This window comes from Geotrypetes seraphini, chromosome 4 (genome assembly GCF_902459505.1).
Source record: "Geotrypetes seraphini chromosome 4, aGeoSer1.1, whole genome shotgun sequence".
Classification (NCBI taxonomy): domain Eukaryota; kingdom Metazoa; phylum Chordata; class Amphibia; order Gymnophiona; family Dermophiidae; genus Geotrypetes; species Geotrypetes seraphini.
In genome coordinates, this window is record NC_047087.1 from 7,905,432 (window position 1) to 7,920,909 (window position 15,478).

At 45.4% G+C, this 15,478-nt stretch overlaps 1 protein-coding gene across 2 annotated transcripts in view; it reads right to left on the reverse strand.

Annotated features, from left to right (window-relative positions):
- Positions 1-533: 533 nt before the first annotated feature.
- The window catches only part of SPG7 (SPG7 matrix AAA peptidase subunit, paraplegin), a 120,155-nt gene continuing 105,210 nt past the window's right edge, over positions 534-15,478 (reverse strand). For both annotated transcript variants that reach the window (XM_033941296.1, XM_033941295.1), the window contains 3 exons: positions 8,448-8,611; positions 2,613-2,690; positions 534-1,200 (listed from right to left, as the gene is read on the reverse strand). In XM_033941296.1, the coding sequence (XP_033797187.1) occupies positions 985-1,200; positions 2,613-2,690; positions 8,448-8,611 (458 nt within the window). In that variant the 3' untranslated portion in view covers positions 534-984. The remainder of the gene's footprint in view (positions 1,201-2,612; positions 2,691-8,447; positions 8,612-15,478) is intronic.

Here is a 15,478-nt window from a genome sequence, read left to right on the forward strand (position 1 = left end):
TTTCTGTCTGTTTGGCTATAGCTGATTTCCTCTTCTACTATCAACAGTCTTTCTTCTAAGTTGTTAGATTTCAGTTCAAGCACATCCATCTTCTTATTTATATTTGAAACCTCTTCCGTTAAATCTGTAACCTTTTTAGTAATAATCGATAGCATTTCTTTAATTTCTTTTAGTTCTTTCATAACTTCGGTATCTGTCAGCTTTAAACCGCTCTCCTGCTCCGGTTTTGCTCTTTTATTACTTCCTGATACAGCGAAGTCATTTTTATTCTGTTTGCCAGTTGCCATCCTTTTTTCTTCTTTATTATTCATATGACCATTGAAATATCTTCAATTTTATGCGAATTATTTATTCTTTCAAGGTCTTTTTAACGGAGCTCTCCAATTATGCGACTTTCTTCATGCGTGTCCAAGCCACGCCCCTCTCCTTTTATTCCTTGAATTCTGTCCTCTAAACTGAACAGAACCTCCTACCTTGCCAGGCCACTCACTAGTTATGCAGCCTTCGGTTTCAGTCAAGACATCAGGCTGGCAAAATGCATACAATCTTTAATATTTACAATCAGAACAACTACAGTATTATATAAACAATTCTTACAATTGGTCTATAAATATACCCACAGTGCTAAATGGACTCGTTGCAATCTTCTCCTAACATGTTGAATATGAATGTGGGCTTCGGCTAGCTTTCTTTACACAGTTCTGCAACAAACTTTTAGCCAGGCAATTGCCGATGCTGTTGTGAACTTTCAAAGATTCTGAGAGAACATTTGTGCTGTTTTAGGTTGAAACGACTTCTACTGACAGACAGAGGTCCCCCATTCAATCACTATCAACATGGAGGATGGTTCCCCTACTCCTTTTACAAAAGGCTCAAATCAGACGGGACAGTTCGCAAGAGGCAGGATCACTATGCAGAATCCTCTGCTGCAGGAAGCAGTGTGACCATAGAATATTAACTCTTTCTTGTCCCTCCTCAACTCCATTATCCAACTCCAGGTCTCAGGTTGGGCATTCCTTCCTCCTCTTGGGGTCTGGTCTGCTGCGGTGGCTCCTCATCGCCTGTGTCCTGTTTGTCTTTTTCTGCCTCAATCCAGCTCTGAGGAGCAATTACTTTCTTCGGCCCATGGGGAGGTGGCCCAATCAGGTCTTCAATGTCATCATAGTTAATGACCTCTCTCTCCAGCAGTGCATCTGCCAGCTAGAAAGAGCAAGAAATTGTTAGAAATAGTTTAGCTACTGAAAACTTAGTAGGGGAAGGTAGAGTGTCTGCTCTGGCATGAGCCTCCAATACATTTGAAAATAAATTTGGTCTAGAAATCCAGTCACTTGAATAGGGAATCCCTCCAAGCAACAGCACTATATCAGTTCATTTACAGTTATACAACATGGATGATGGCTCTCTTCATGGACTCCCACCACCAAAAAAGATGCCACTTAATGCTACCTGTTTCAAACATACATAAGAAATGGCTGCTTTCCCTGCACTTCACCCACCACCATTGCAATGCTTCAAATAGAAACATAGAAACATAGAAATAGACGGCAGATAAGGGCCACGGCCCATCAAGTCTGCCAACTCCAATGACCCTCCCTATCTATCTTTGCGGATAGATCCCACATGTCTATCCCATCTGGCCTTAAAATCTGGCATGCTGCTGGCCTCAATAACCTGAAGTGGAAGACTATTCCAGCGATCAACCACCCTTTCGGTGAAGAAGAACTTCCTAGTGTCACCGTGCAGTTTCCCGCCCCTGATTTTCCACTGATGCCCCCTTGTTGCCGCGGGACCCTTGAAAAAGAAGATATCCTCTTCCACCTCAATGCGACCTGTGAGGTACTTGAATGTCTCGATCATATCTCCCCTCTCTCTACGTTCCTCGAGTGAGTAGAGCTGCAACTTCCCTAACCGCTCCTCGTATGGGAGCTCCTTGAGTCCCGAGACCATCCTGGTGGCCATTCTCTGGACCGATTCCAGTCTCAGCACATCCTTGCAAGACCCAGTTGTTCTCTCTACTCCTCAGCCATCATCTTCTCAGCACTGCTTGTGGGCATGGGTTAGGAAAGACAGCATGTCCACAATCAGCACCAGAACCTAAGAATAGTCTTACTGAGTCAGACCAATGGTCCATCTAGCCCAGGGGTGTCCAACCTTTTGGCTTCCCTGGGCCGCATTGGCCGAATAAAATGTTTCTGGGGCCGCACAAATGCACAAACGCTGCAGCAAGACAGAGGAGGGAGCCAGTAAACACCATGGGGCAGCAGAGGAAAACACTGCATTGCCCTCAACTGGGGCTGCACAAAATAGTTCACGGGGCCGCAGATTGGACACCCCTGATCTAGCCCATTTCTTCATGGTGGCCAATCCAGGAAAAAAGTACCTGGCAAAAACCCAAACAGTAGCAACATTCCATTGTGTGGATCCAAAGCAAACAGTCTCAATAACAGACTCTGGACTTTTCCTCCAGGAACTTATCTAAACCTTTCTTAAAACCAGCACTAGGATTTGCCTTCTGAAAGATGTCTCTCTGAGGCACTGAGTGGAGGGTCACTGTAGGATCTCCACATATTACAGCCGTTTGGGATACCAGAGTACACAAAGACAAGTCGTACCGTTTGCAGCTTGTTACGGTTCTCCAAGAGTAGGCTCTCTGTCTGCTTGTAGGCTCCAGCCACTAGAAGTTTGGCTTCCTGTGAAAAGAAATGAAGGCAATTAGGACAGACAGAGAAAGAAAGGGAGTTGGATGGAGAAAATTCACTGAAATTCTGCACCAAGAAACATTGGCCTAGCAAATGAGACCTTAGGCCTAATTCTCTTGGATCTCATCAATTCTCTTTTCTAAGTAGATTATGTGTGCCTTTTCTAAATGTTAATACCAGGGACAATTACCTCAGAGGCCATTCTTTTTCATTGGATACTGTTTTCTTTTCCTATCTGGCACATGAGTGATGGCTGGGAAGTGAAGGCCCAAGTTTTCCCTAGTCAGATGACCTTCTCTGGGGCCTATTCTCCTTACCAGATAAAGAATAAACGTGATTGGCCAGCTGTTGTGGACATGAGGCAGAGTTCGTTAGGATGATGACCATTTTAGTGTCATTCTACCCCATTTGTACACTTGGGTTTACCTCATATAGAGTCCAATCCAATTAGTGGCACCCATAAAATGATCCATGACATTATTTTGGGGCCTGCGTGTGATCTCATTATAACAGAAAAGGAGAAATTAGGTTCTTACCTGCTAATTCACTTTCTTTTAGCTTTACGAGTGGGTATATATCCCAAACATGACCAGCAGGTGGAGACTGAAATTGAAACTGTAGAATAGTACAAAAGAGATACCTTCCCCTAGTCCTATCAGAATGCCAAATAGCCAAGCAGAACTAAGAACTGGAAACAGAAATAAACAATACTCCGAACAGGAGTAATAACTAGCATACCCAAATGCTGTTGGAAAATGCAGAGGAGAGAGAACAGAAAAAAAAAAAATGTCCCCACAGCTCGCCAGCTAAGCCAGCTGAGCCACAGCCGCTGTTCTTCAATTTTCCCCGACCCTAGAAAAATACTAGAACCGCAGCAAACTGCCCGCACAACAGCCACAACAACCGACAGGGTGGGGACCTCTACCGGTCTGGAGAAGCTAAAAGAAAGGGACTTGAACAATCTAGAATAGTGGGCGACGAGATGGCAGATGAAGTTTAATGTAGAGAAATGTAAAGTCTTGCATGTAGGAAATAGAAACCCGAAGTACAGCTATACGATGGGAGGGCTGGTAATGGGTGGAAGTACCCTAGAAAAGGACTTGGGGGTAATAATGGACAAGACAATGAAGCCGTCGGCACAGTGCACTGCAGCCTCAAAGAAGGCAAATAGAATGCTAGGTATTATCAAGAAAGGTATTACAGCCAGAACGAAAGAAGTTATCCTGCTGTTGTATCGGGCAATGGTGCGCCCGCATCTGGAGTACTGCGTCCAATATTGGTCATCGTACCTTAAGAAGGATATGGCAATATTCGAGAGGGTTCAGAGGAGAGCGACACGATTGATAAAAGGTATGAATAACCTTTCATATGCTGAAAGGTTAGAGAAACTGGAAAAGCGGAGACTTAGAGGGGACATGATTGAGAGTTACAAGATCATGAAGGGCAAAGAGAAAGTGGAGAGGGACAGATTCTTCAAACTTTCAAAAACTACAAGAACGAGAGGGCATTCGGAAAAATTAAGAGGGGAAAGATTCAGAACCAATGCTAGGAAGTTCTTCTTCACCCAAAGGGTGTGATAGGACAGAGCACGGTTTTGGGGTTCAAGAAGGGATTAGATGATTTCCTGAAGGAAAATGGGATAGAAGGGTATAGATAGAGGATTACTATACAGGTCCTGGACCTGTTGGGCCGCCGCATGAGCAGACTGCTGGGCATGATGGACCTCTGGTCTGACCCAGCAGAGGCACTGCTTATGTTCTTAAGTAAATTAGCAGGTAAGAACCTAATTTCTCCTTCTTTAGCACTCTCCAGACCAGTAGAGGTTAATCTTTACCAGTGGGACGTACCAAAGCAGTCCCTATCATGGGCATGACCCCCGAAGGGCCGACACCAGAACACGCTCACCGAACACCATGTCATGACGCGCCTGAACATTTACCTGGTAGTGTCTGACAAAAGAATGCAAGAAACACCAAACCGTCGCCTTACAAATGTCCACTGGAGGCACGAGCGAAGACTCAGCCCAAGAAGCTGCCTGACCCCTAGTGGAATGAGCCCTGAGAAACTCCGGAACAGGCTTTTTCAGAAGAAGATAACCGGAAGCAATAGTCTCCTCCTTCTTGGGCACCACAAAGTAAATGGTGTCCTGAGGGGACCCTGGAACAATTGCTTTGAGATCCAGCAAGCGTTGAAGGGTCTGGTGAAAGGCCAACGTCTTCCATGCCGCCTGATACGGAGAGGCTAGATATAATCTGGAAGAGAGTGGGCAAACTCCAGAGCATGGCGACACCAGGAAGTATTTCTTCACAGAGAGAGTGGTTGATCATTGGAACAAGCTTCCAGTGCAGGTGATCGAGGCAGACAGCGTGCCAGACTTTAAGAATAAATGGGATACCCATGTGGGATCCCTACGAGGGTCAAGATAAGGAAATTGGGTCATTAGGGCATAGACAGGGGGTGGGTAAGCAGAGTGGGCAGACTTGATGGGCTGTAGCCCTTTTCTGCCGTCATTTTCTATGTTTCTATGTTAACCGTCCTGCACCACCTCCAGGACCTACTGATCAGACGGGATCTCGGCCCACTTGGGAAAAAAGATCGCGCAGCTGGGCACCCACCGGAACCAAAGGGGGCGCCGGCAACGAGTCATTGTGCAGGATGGGCAGCAGGGGAACCGGCAGAGGGATTCCCAGCCCCCCCCCCCGATGGGCCCACCGAAAGGACTGCTTGTGCTAATAAAACCGACCCTGGGAAAACCCAGAAGCCTGGAAAGTAGCAGCCCCACGCCCAGGCCCCCATGCCCAGGCACAGATGACTGCGGGCAGTGCCACCCCGAAACGCCGGGCAATGTCCTCAGGCAGGTGGGGCACCTTAGAGTCCTTCAGAGTCTGAACCAACTTATTTAAGTCCTCTCCAAACAAAAAAGACCCCCCGAAAGGGAAATATGGTAAGCTGAGTTTTGGACACGGCATCCGCCGACCAAGAGTAAAGCTACAAGATATGTCACGCGGCCACTCCAAAAGCCAGAGACTTAGCCGACATCCACACCAAGTCATAGAGAGCATCCGAGAGGAATGAGGCAGCCATCTCAATCTTTGCCACCTCCTGATCCACTAAGAAAGTCATCAGACTCACGATCCAGGACGCACTCGGCCCACCGAAACATGGCACGAACCAACAGCCACCCACAAATAGCCGCCTGGACCCTCAAGGCAGAGACATTAAAATTCTGCTTAAGAATGGTCTCCAACTTACGCTCCTCAGAGTCCTGTAAGGCAGAACTGCCTTCAACAGGCACGGTATGCTGCTTAGAATTCACTGAGACCACTGCGTCCACTACTGGTAACTTTAAAGTAGCCCCATCTCTTTCCAGGATGGGATACCAACGAGCCATGGCGCACGCTAATCGAAACGGCGCCTCCAGCGTATTCCACTGCGCCAGTACAATATCCCGAAAATCCTGATGCAGAGGGAAAGAGCGAGAAACAGTACGGATCCCCCTTAGAAGAGGGTCCCACACACGCGGGGTCTCCGATGGCGCTTCCTCAAAATGCAGCACCGAGACCTGTTTAAACAGGTCTGGGAGCTCATCCCTCTGAAAAAGGTGCACCACGGATGCCTCGTCGCTAGAAGGCGGAAAACCAACGCCCCGCCGCCAGCGGCCGTCCCTTCGGGAGGATCCTGGAATTCCTAAAAAGGGTCCAGGTCCTCAGCCAGGCCAACATGTTCCTCTGACCATGAATCCGCAACCCATGGGTGCTTGGACAAGAGAACAGGAAGAGGGGATGCCAAAGGAGAAGATGGAGACAAAGACACAGGGGGTGCGGAGGGAACCACCCCCCCCTGAAACCCCCTGGATGCACGTGGGATCTCCAGCGGTCCCATGGGACTCCCTGCCACAGCAGGGGACCCAGCTGAAATCTGCCCCTGTGTTTCTAATACAGGGAGAAGGTCACCTGAGGTTGCAGACAAAATGGAGAGGCCAGACAGAGAAAATGATGAAGTTCCCGCCAAAAACAACCCCTCTTGGGCCTGTAGTGGCTGGGAAGCCTGAACAGTCCCAGCCGCTAAAGCAGGCAACCTGGCATCAGCTGTTAAAAAATCAGCTGAGAGGGAATCCTTTGTACCCTGACCATCGGCAGTCAAGGAAATCCCTCCGTGGGCGGTGGAAGAAGACCGGGCCTCCCCACTGCTCCTAGCCGACTCACGAGGCACTATTGGCGGGGAGCTCTGGGTGCCTGCAGCCGCTGCCAACGGAGCTCCTCCACCGCACTGGCCTGAACACCGCTTGCACAGGCCGGCCGCGAGTGCCTCGCGTCTGGAGCACAATGAGCACTTTTTCCCCTGAGAAGTGCTCATTGCTCCATACGCGACCTAGCTAGATTTAAAGTGCCAGTTAGTGCAAAAATACAGTAAAATACAATAAATTTAAAGGGAAGCAACCCTTCAGACCGGCATTACCTCAGCATTTTTAACAGAACAGACTCTGCAGGCTCTCAAAGCAATATGCCTTGCTTGATTTAGGGGGCAAGGCTTACTGCTGAGGCTCCTCTAAAAAAATGTGGGGAGGTGGAGGAAATGGGGGGGAGGGACCCCACTCGAGACCCGCCTGGTTTGACGCCCCCGAGGTCAGACAGACCTCCAAACAAGGCCCACCCAAGCTCAATCCGGCCAAAAACAGGGACTAGAAACCCCTAAACAAATTCCAACAGCCCTACCAAGGGAGATGGGTACAGCTCACTCAACACCTGCTGGAGACTGAAAGAAGACTGATAGGAATAGGGGAAGGTATCTCTTATGTACTATTCCACAGATTTGTTTTCAATCTTTACCTGCTGGTCATGATTGGGATATATACCCACTCATAAAGATTAACCTCTACCAGTCTGGAGAGTGCTAAAGAAAGTCTTATCTTTAGCTCAATAGTTTGCAAAGCAGAGTTATGATTTATACGAGAATACTGACACGTAAAAGGACTGAAGAATTGTAGAGATACGCAATGCCATATAGATAGATGGTTCTCTTTACACTGAAAGGGGTGTTGGCTTGTTATTTCAGGTCTACCTTCTGCACTGCCCTTGCTATTACCTCTTCCCATGTAATACCTAATGCAAATCCAAATAGAAATAGCCACTTAGACCCGATATCTCCCTTCATCTTCTTTGCGATCTCCTGAAATTCCAGCATGGACCTCTTAGTTGATAATGTGAAGTTGCTAAGTCATAGAGTCATTTGTTTTTATTCTTACCAGCCCTCGTTTTCCATGCACCCAATCCATTTTTGAGTTCATACCTAAATTCTTCTGACCTACTGTCTAAGATAGCTCTGCAGGCCCTTGTGGTTCCTTATGTCCAATCCTGAAAATCTAGAGTCTCAGGTAATTGTTATGGTGTAAGATTTTCTAAATCTTCACATTGGTTTACATTTTTTCCATTTGCTTTTTGTAAGTCTGTTACTTGCTTTTGTAACTTCCTCGTTTGAGTTTGACTTCATCTACCCTTTGGCGCTAGACAGATCTGATTTGGCCAAAAAGTTTTATGTTTCTTCAAATCACTCCTTAAATCCATGTGAGTTCTCCTCATTTTCATATGGGAAGACCTCTGTGTCTGGACCACCATGTTAGCTTATTCCCACTATGTGAGGATTCATGCCAAGTAAGAGGATTAGAAATAAAAATGTATGTTATATTATGTTTCTTCAGGACCTCAGAATCTGGAAAACTAAGAAAGCTGCTACTTTGCTGTTACTTACATGATCCATGAGTGCCTGCAGGCCTTGACTGAAAGGACGCCGTCTTACACCAACATCCTCATGTGAATCTGGGAAGGATACCTGCCCGATGCTGGGTATCATGCCATATTGCTTTACCATGGAATAAGCCACCTGGGTGACCTTGCGCAGGTCATCTTGTGCTCCTGAAAGAGAGAAGTCCTGCAGTCACTGTAGAGCCAGCTCCTATGGACAAACAACCAAAGCTCTGCTAGTCAAAGCGGGGTCCAAGAAGCTTCTTTAATGGCAGCCACAAGAAGTTAGGAAATTTAGGATGGGGATGCTGTGCATTATTTGTCCTTGCTTTGATTACAATCCCCATCAACAAGCCATTACATCATCCTTCAAGAATGCTTAGATCTGATAAATAAAATGCTGCTTGATGTACCAACTTTCATGATAGGAAGAGTATTGTTCTTCAATCTTTTACAATGTCGGTTTTAAACTATGGAACTCTCTTTCATATCAGATAAAATCAATGCAGAACTTGGGGTAGTTCAAAAAAAGAATTAAAACTTTGTTATTCCAACAAGCATATGGAACAAACTGAAAAGAATTAGCTTCAATATGATAATGGGACTAATATGTATATTGAGGCTTGTTGTATTTATTAATAAGATATCAGAGGGTAAATGACATGACATGATGGAGCTTTTGGTCAGTTTGTTTTATGTATATAATGAATGCTGTGTTCTTTTATTCTGTATGTTTTTACTGTTCTCTGCCAAAAATTCCAAGATTGTGCAGAATACGAGTACCTAGATAAACAAACATAAATGTAGACTGTAAAATATATGCCTAGCAAGAGTCATGGAGACCTTAATACATTATATTAATATTTGTGGATCACTAATATTCCCCAGGAGGAGTTGTGATTTACAGAAAGCAGAGACTGATCATAATCCAGGAGTTACATTATTACTCACTAGTTTTTTAGCCCATTAAATTAACGGGTGCTAGAATAGATGTGTAGACTTAGGCATTTCTTTCTTTCTATATGTCTTTCTTTCTCTCTCCCTGCCCCTTTCGTTTATTTCTTTCTATCTCTCTCCCTGCCTATCTTTCTTTCTTTCTGTCTCTCTCCCTGCTCCCTGCCTGTTTTTCTTTCTCCCTGCCCGCTGTCTGTCTTTCTTTCTATCTCTCCCCCTTGTCCAGCAGCACCCCTTCCCTGCTCCCCCTTTCCAGCAGTAGCCCTTCTCCCTTCCTTTTACCTCCCTCCTGTCCAGCAGCACCCCTTTCCTGCTCTCCCTGTCCAGCAGTAGCCCTTCTCCCTTCCTTTTATCTCCCCTGTCCAGCAGCACCCCTTCCCTGCTCCCCCTGTCCAGCAGTAGCCCTTCTCCCTTTCTTTTTATCTCCCCCCTGTCCAGCAGCACCCCTTCCCTTCCCTGAACACAGAGGATTTAGAATCAAAAAATAATATTAAATATTGAACTAAGGCCAGTACTGGGCAGACTTGCATGGTCTGTGTCTGTATATGGCTGTTTGGTGGAGGATGGGCTGGGGAGAGCTTCAATGGCTGGAAGGGTGTAGATGGGCTGGAGTAAGTCTTAACAGAGATTTCGGCAGTTAGAACCCAAGCACAGTATAGGGTAAAGCTTTGGATTCTTGCCCAGAAATAGCTAAGAAGAAAAAAATTAAAAAATTTAAATTGAATCAGGTTGGGCAGACTGGATGGACCATTCGGGTCTTTATCTGCCGTCATCTACTATGTTACTATGTTCCCTGTTCCCGCTGTCCAGCAGTAGCCCTTCTCCCTTTCTTTTACCTCCCCCGTCCAGCAGCACCCCTTCCCTGCTCCCCCTGTCCAGCAGTAGCCCTTCTCCCTTCCTTTTACCTCCCCCGTCCAGCAGCACCCCTTCCCTGCTCTCCCTGTCCAGCAGTAGCCCTTCTCCCTTTCTTTTTATCTCCCCCCTGTCCAGCAGCACCCCTTTCCTGCTCCCCCTGTCCAGCAGTAGCCCTTCTCCCTTCCTTTTACCTCCCCCTTCCAGCAGTACCCCTTCCCTGCTCTTATCTGATAAGTCTCCATGTTCAGCTGGGGAAACCGCTGCACGCGTCGCAAATCGCCACAGGCTCCTTCAACTGCGCATGTGGTGGCACGGCACCATGGATCACGGAGATTGAAGGGTTTTATTATAGTGGAAACATTCTGTGCAATTGTAGGAATCACAATCTTAAGTTGGGGTCTTGATATCACTGTGTATGTTAGTAAGGTATTATATTGAGTTTTCATTGGGTGGTAAGTTTTTTTCTGATAAAGGAGTAAATTTGCTAGATATTTCATGAAGTAAGTAAGTTTTCAGGTCTTTATGGAAAATTTTGTAAGAGGCAGAGGTTCTTAATTCAGTTTGGAGATAACTCCGCCATTTTGCTGCTAGGTATGGAAAGTTTGTTCAAGCTCCAAGTTTATTAAAAGCTTGTTGTACATGCAATATCAAATACTTCAATGCGTATGACAATTTAAAATTGGGAGACAAAATAAAACAATTTGTACACATAAACATACAATGTATGTACACAAGTAATTAGCGATACAAAAGGGAAGAGGGGTGAACAGTGTATTGTGTTGGATTTAATGCCTCTAGGGTTAGGGCGTTTTAGTCTTAGGTGGTTACTTATCCAATTGTAGTTTTGTTTGGTGGTAACTCTACTAGGTTTGTTAGGTATTCAAGGTATTCACCATGGAGGATCAGGAAGATCACTGTGCATAGTATAAAGAGGCATTTGCTTCGGTGGGGAGGAATAGAGGTGTTATATTCTCATAGTTTGTTGATGAAAGTATTTGATTGGCTGCTATGTTCTGTAGGGCTTGTGGTTTTATTGCATATATCCACTCTGCAGCCTATGTAGAGTGTGTTGTAATAGTCTAGCTGAGATAATATTAGTGATTGGATTAGGAGTCAGTAGGTTTCTCTTTTAAAGCAGTGACACATCCGTCTCAATTTTTTCAGTGTCTGGAATATTCTTTTAATTAAAGCACGTGTGTGCTTCCCAGGATAGGATAGGATAGACCCAGATTAAAAGGAATACAGGGCTAATAGTCACTCATCACACAAAACAAGATTTTGTTTCCATTCATACATTGCCACATCAAATTTTGTCCTATATTTTGATCTGGAAAAATGTATAGATATGGCTGAATGGCCCTACATATTTTGAATATTGGAATGTAAACTGGATTTTACACAGATGATCTAGACCAGTGTTCTTCAACCTTTTTACACCTATGGACCGGCAAAAATAAAATAATTATTTCGTGCACCGGCAAACTACTAAGACTGAAATTTTTTTTTAAAAACCATCGCTGCCCCGTCCCCACGAGCTCGGTCCCCCAAACCATCTGATCCCATCCGCACAAACCTCAAATAGTTATGATTTTATATTGAACATATTTTATTAAAGTATAAAAAGAACCAATATTCTATACAATTGTCATTTTATAAATACAAATAATACAGAGCAAAGATCAACAAAACCCCTGTCTCCCCTCCCCTTCACATATATCCCCTCTACTATCAAGAAAACTGAATAAGCCAAATTATTACAGAATGCTACACAAATATCAAGTAACAGAATACCACAGTCACACATGACAGGAATGGTGTTAGGGGAGTGGAACTAGGGCAACTGCCCCCTTGTCAGAGAGAGCCCTAAGCCAGCTGGAAGCTAAAGAAGCACTGCCTGGGCTTTGCACTCCCCAGTTATGTCTAGCAAGATACATATTTCAAATCTGATATATTTGAATCACAAGATAGAAATAAAATTATTTTTTCTACCTTTTGTCGTCTCTTGTTTCTGCTTTCATTGCCTTTTCACTTTCTTCCAGCCAGTGTCTGCCCTAAGAACATAAGAACATAAGAATTGCCACTGCTGGGTCAGACCAGAGGTCCATCATGACCAGCAGTCCGCTCACGCGGCGGCCCTCTGGTCTAAGACCAGCACCCTAACTGAGACTAGCCCTACCAGCGCACGTTCTTGTTCAGCAGGAACTTGTCTAACTTTGACTTGAATCCTTGGAGGGTGTTTTCCCCTATAACAGCCTCTGGAAGAGCGTTTCAGCTTTCTACCACATAACTTCCTTACGTTTGTACGGAATCTATCCCTTTTCAACTTTAGAGAGTGCCCTCTCGTTTTCCCTGCCTTGCAGAGTGTGAACAACCTGTCCTTAGCTACTAAGTCTATTCCCTTCAGTACCTTGAATGTTTCTATCATGTCCCCTCTCAATCTCCTCTGCTCAAGGGAGAAGAGGCCCAGTTTTTCTAATCTTTCGCTGTACGGCAACTCCTCCAGCCCCTTAACCATTTTAGTCGCTCTTCTCTGGACCCTTTCAAGTAGTACCGTGTCCTTCTTCATGTATGGTGACCAGTGCTAGATGCAGTACTCCAGGTAAGGGCATACCATGGCCCAGTACAGCGGCATGATAACCTTCTCTGTCTCTTCAGTCCAGCATCTGCCCCTTCCATTCACTGTCTGTCTTTTCCTGCCATCTCGCCTCCTGCCCCCCCCCCACCAATTTGGTCTGGCATCCATCATCTTCCTTCTGTTCCCCTCATGGTCTGGCATCTCTGTCCTTCTCTCCCCCCTGTGGTTTTTAGCATCTCTCTCTTCTCATTTCCTCCACTCAGATCTGATATCATTCTCTGCTCTCTCTTCCCTTTTCTTCTCTGGTCTTCCTTCTCTATTTTCTGCCTCCATCTAAATTAAATTCTTTCTTACTATTTAGTCCTGTTTCCCTCTTTTCACTTTGTCTACCCACAGCTTGTCACCCCTTTTCCTCACCCCTCCATTATCTTACTATTTTCTTCCCCCTTTATTTATCTCCTCCTTCCATCCAGTATGTGTTCTTTCCCCACTTCCATTCAGCATCTGCTCTCCCCTCTCAACTGACATCCATCTGCCTTCTGCTCTCTCTCCCTTCTTCTCACTTCCATCATCTGTCCCCTTCTCTCTCTCATCTCCTCCATTCCATCATCTGCCCCTTCTCTCTCTCTCTCTCTCTCTCCCCCCCAACTTCCATCATCTGCCCCCCTTCCCCTCACCTTTGTGGGTCACTTTCTTTCCCCTGAGGGTGGCTCATGTCAGAGGGGAATGTAATGTAATGTAATGTAATTTATTTCTTATATACCGCTACATCCGTTAGGTTCTAAGCGGTTTACAGAAAATATACATTAAGATTAGAAATAAGAAAGGTACTTGAAAAATTTCCTTACTGTCCCGAAGGCTCACAATCTAACTAAAGTACCTGGAGGGTAATAGAGAAGTGAAAAGTAGAGTTAGAGGAAAAATAAAAATAAAATAAACATTTTAACAAGACAGCATTGATCTAAATACTTTGGAAGGTAGAAGAGAGGAGAGAAAGGAATAGAAGTAGAAGGGAAGAGTTCACACTCTTGGTAGGATCGGGTCTGTGTGCTCTCGGTGGTTGTGGCTGGTCTCGTTGCTGCTTAGGTGTAAAAGCAGTTGATCTCCATTGCTGCTGATATTTAAAAGCAGGCAGATTGATCTCTCCAATGGACTGCAGGGGGAGGAGTTCACACTCCTGGCAGGATCGGGTCTGTGGGCTCATGGTGGTTGCGGTAGGTCTCGCTGCTGCTTGTATGTAAAAGCAGTTGTTTTTCTACTGCTGCTGATATTTAAAGCAGGTAGATTGATCTCTTAAACGGGATATAGGGGAGGAGCTCACATGCCTTGGAAGCTTTGGCCGAGCAGAACTGCTTGCAAGGAACAGTTGAACTTACTTGATTGATGTCGATGCTGGGGCCCGTTGCCGTTTGAAGAAAAAAAAAAAAGGGACCTGCAAAGGCGAGAGGAAGGGAAACCTCCAGGACAGCTGCTCTTTGCCCTCCTTCAGCGGCCCAAGAGTCCAGACCAACAGCGGCAGCTCTGTGTACTTTTAATTTCGGCACAGAGCTGCTCCTAATCAATAGTTTAGCGCGATTTCATGAGGCAGCCTCGGGGCCTTTGATAGCCGGCCCGCTTCGATGATGCGATGTGGGCCGGCCTAGCAAAGGCCCCGAGGCTGCCTTATGAAACCGCGCTAAACTATTGATTACGGGCAGCTCTGTGCCGAAGTTAAAAGTACACATAGCTGCCGCTGCTGGTCTGGAGGTGTGGAGACAAGGCAGGAGGCAAACGCAGTGGAAGGCAGGAGTCCCGGCACAGCGACTGCAACAGGAAGTTGCAAATCAGCTGACGCCGGCCTTTCGTTGCGGCGGGGACCGAATTCTTTGCGGACCGGCAAGATTTTTTTGCGGACTGGCACCGGTCCGCGGACCAGCGGTTGAAGGACTGTGATCTAGACCTTGTATAGGGGAGGTATGTTATGTGATTTAATGGATTTATGCCTGATGAATGGGATGGGTGGTGGAGGGGTCTTTTTTATATGCATTTGACAATAATTGTTAGAATGTCAAGTGATTTGTACGAATTATCTGATTGAATATTGTACACTTGTTGCAAGAGTTAAAACTGAATAAAGAATTAAAAAAAAAAACCAACCTCCTTGTCTTGGAGTGTATTACTAGACAAGAATGTTTTCTCTCTCTTTTGCTAATTTGGTGTTATGTTTAGGTTTATTTAAAAATTCACTGTATCGCCAAATTTGAGAGCAGCTAAGTCAAGGCAATTTAGAAATTAAAAATATATAAGTGTTCTTCTGTGGGAAATGCAATTCAAATGTTCATGCATCTGTCCATCTCCCTGAGACTGGATTCTCAATGCCCCCAAGTCTTTTCTTACTGATGCCTCTCTAGGCCACATGTTTCATCACTGCACAATTTCACCTCTGGAGTACACATTGCCTTTTAACTCCAAAAATTCTGTTTTGCACTTGATACATCCAATTCCAAAGGACTGAAAGGAATTATATAACATGCTCCTTTAACAGGCAAAAAGACTATGATACTACAATGGCTGGCTCCTACTCCTCCGTCAATGGTCAAATGGAGGTCCAACATGATTAATTTGCTTCAGATGGAGCCATAAGCCAAATGCAATATGGACTCCTCACTTGGATC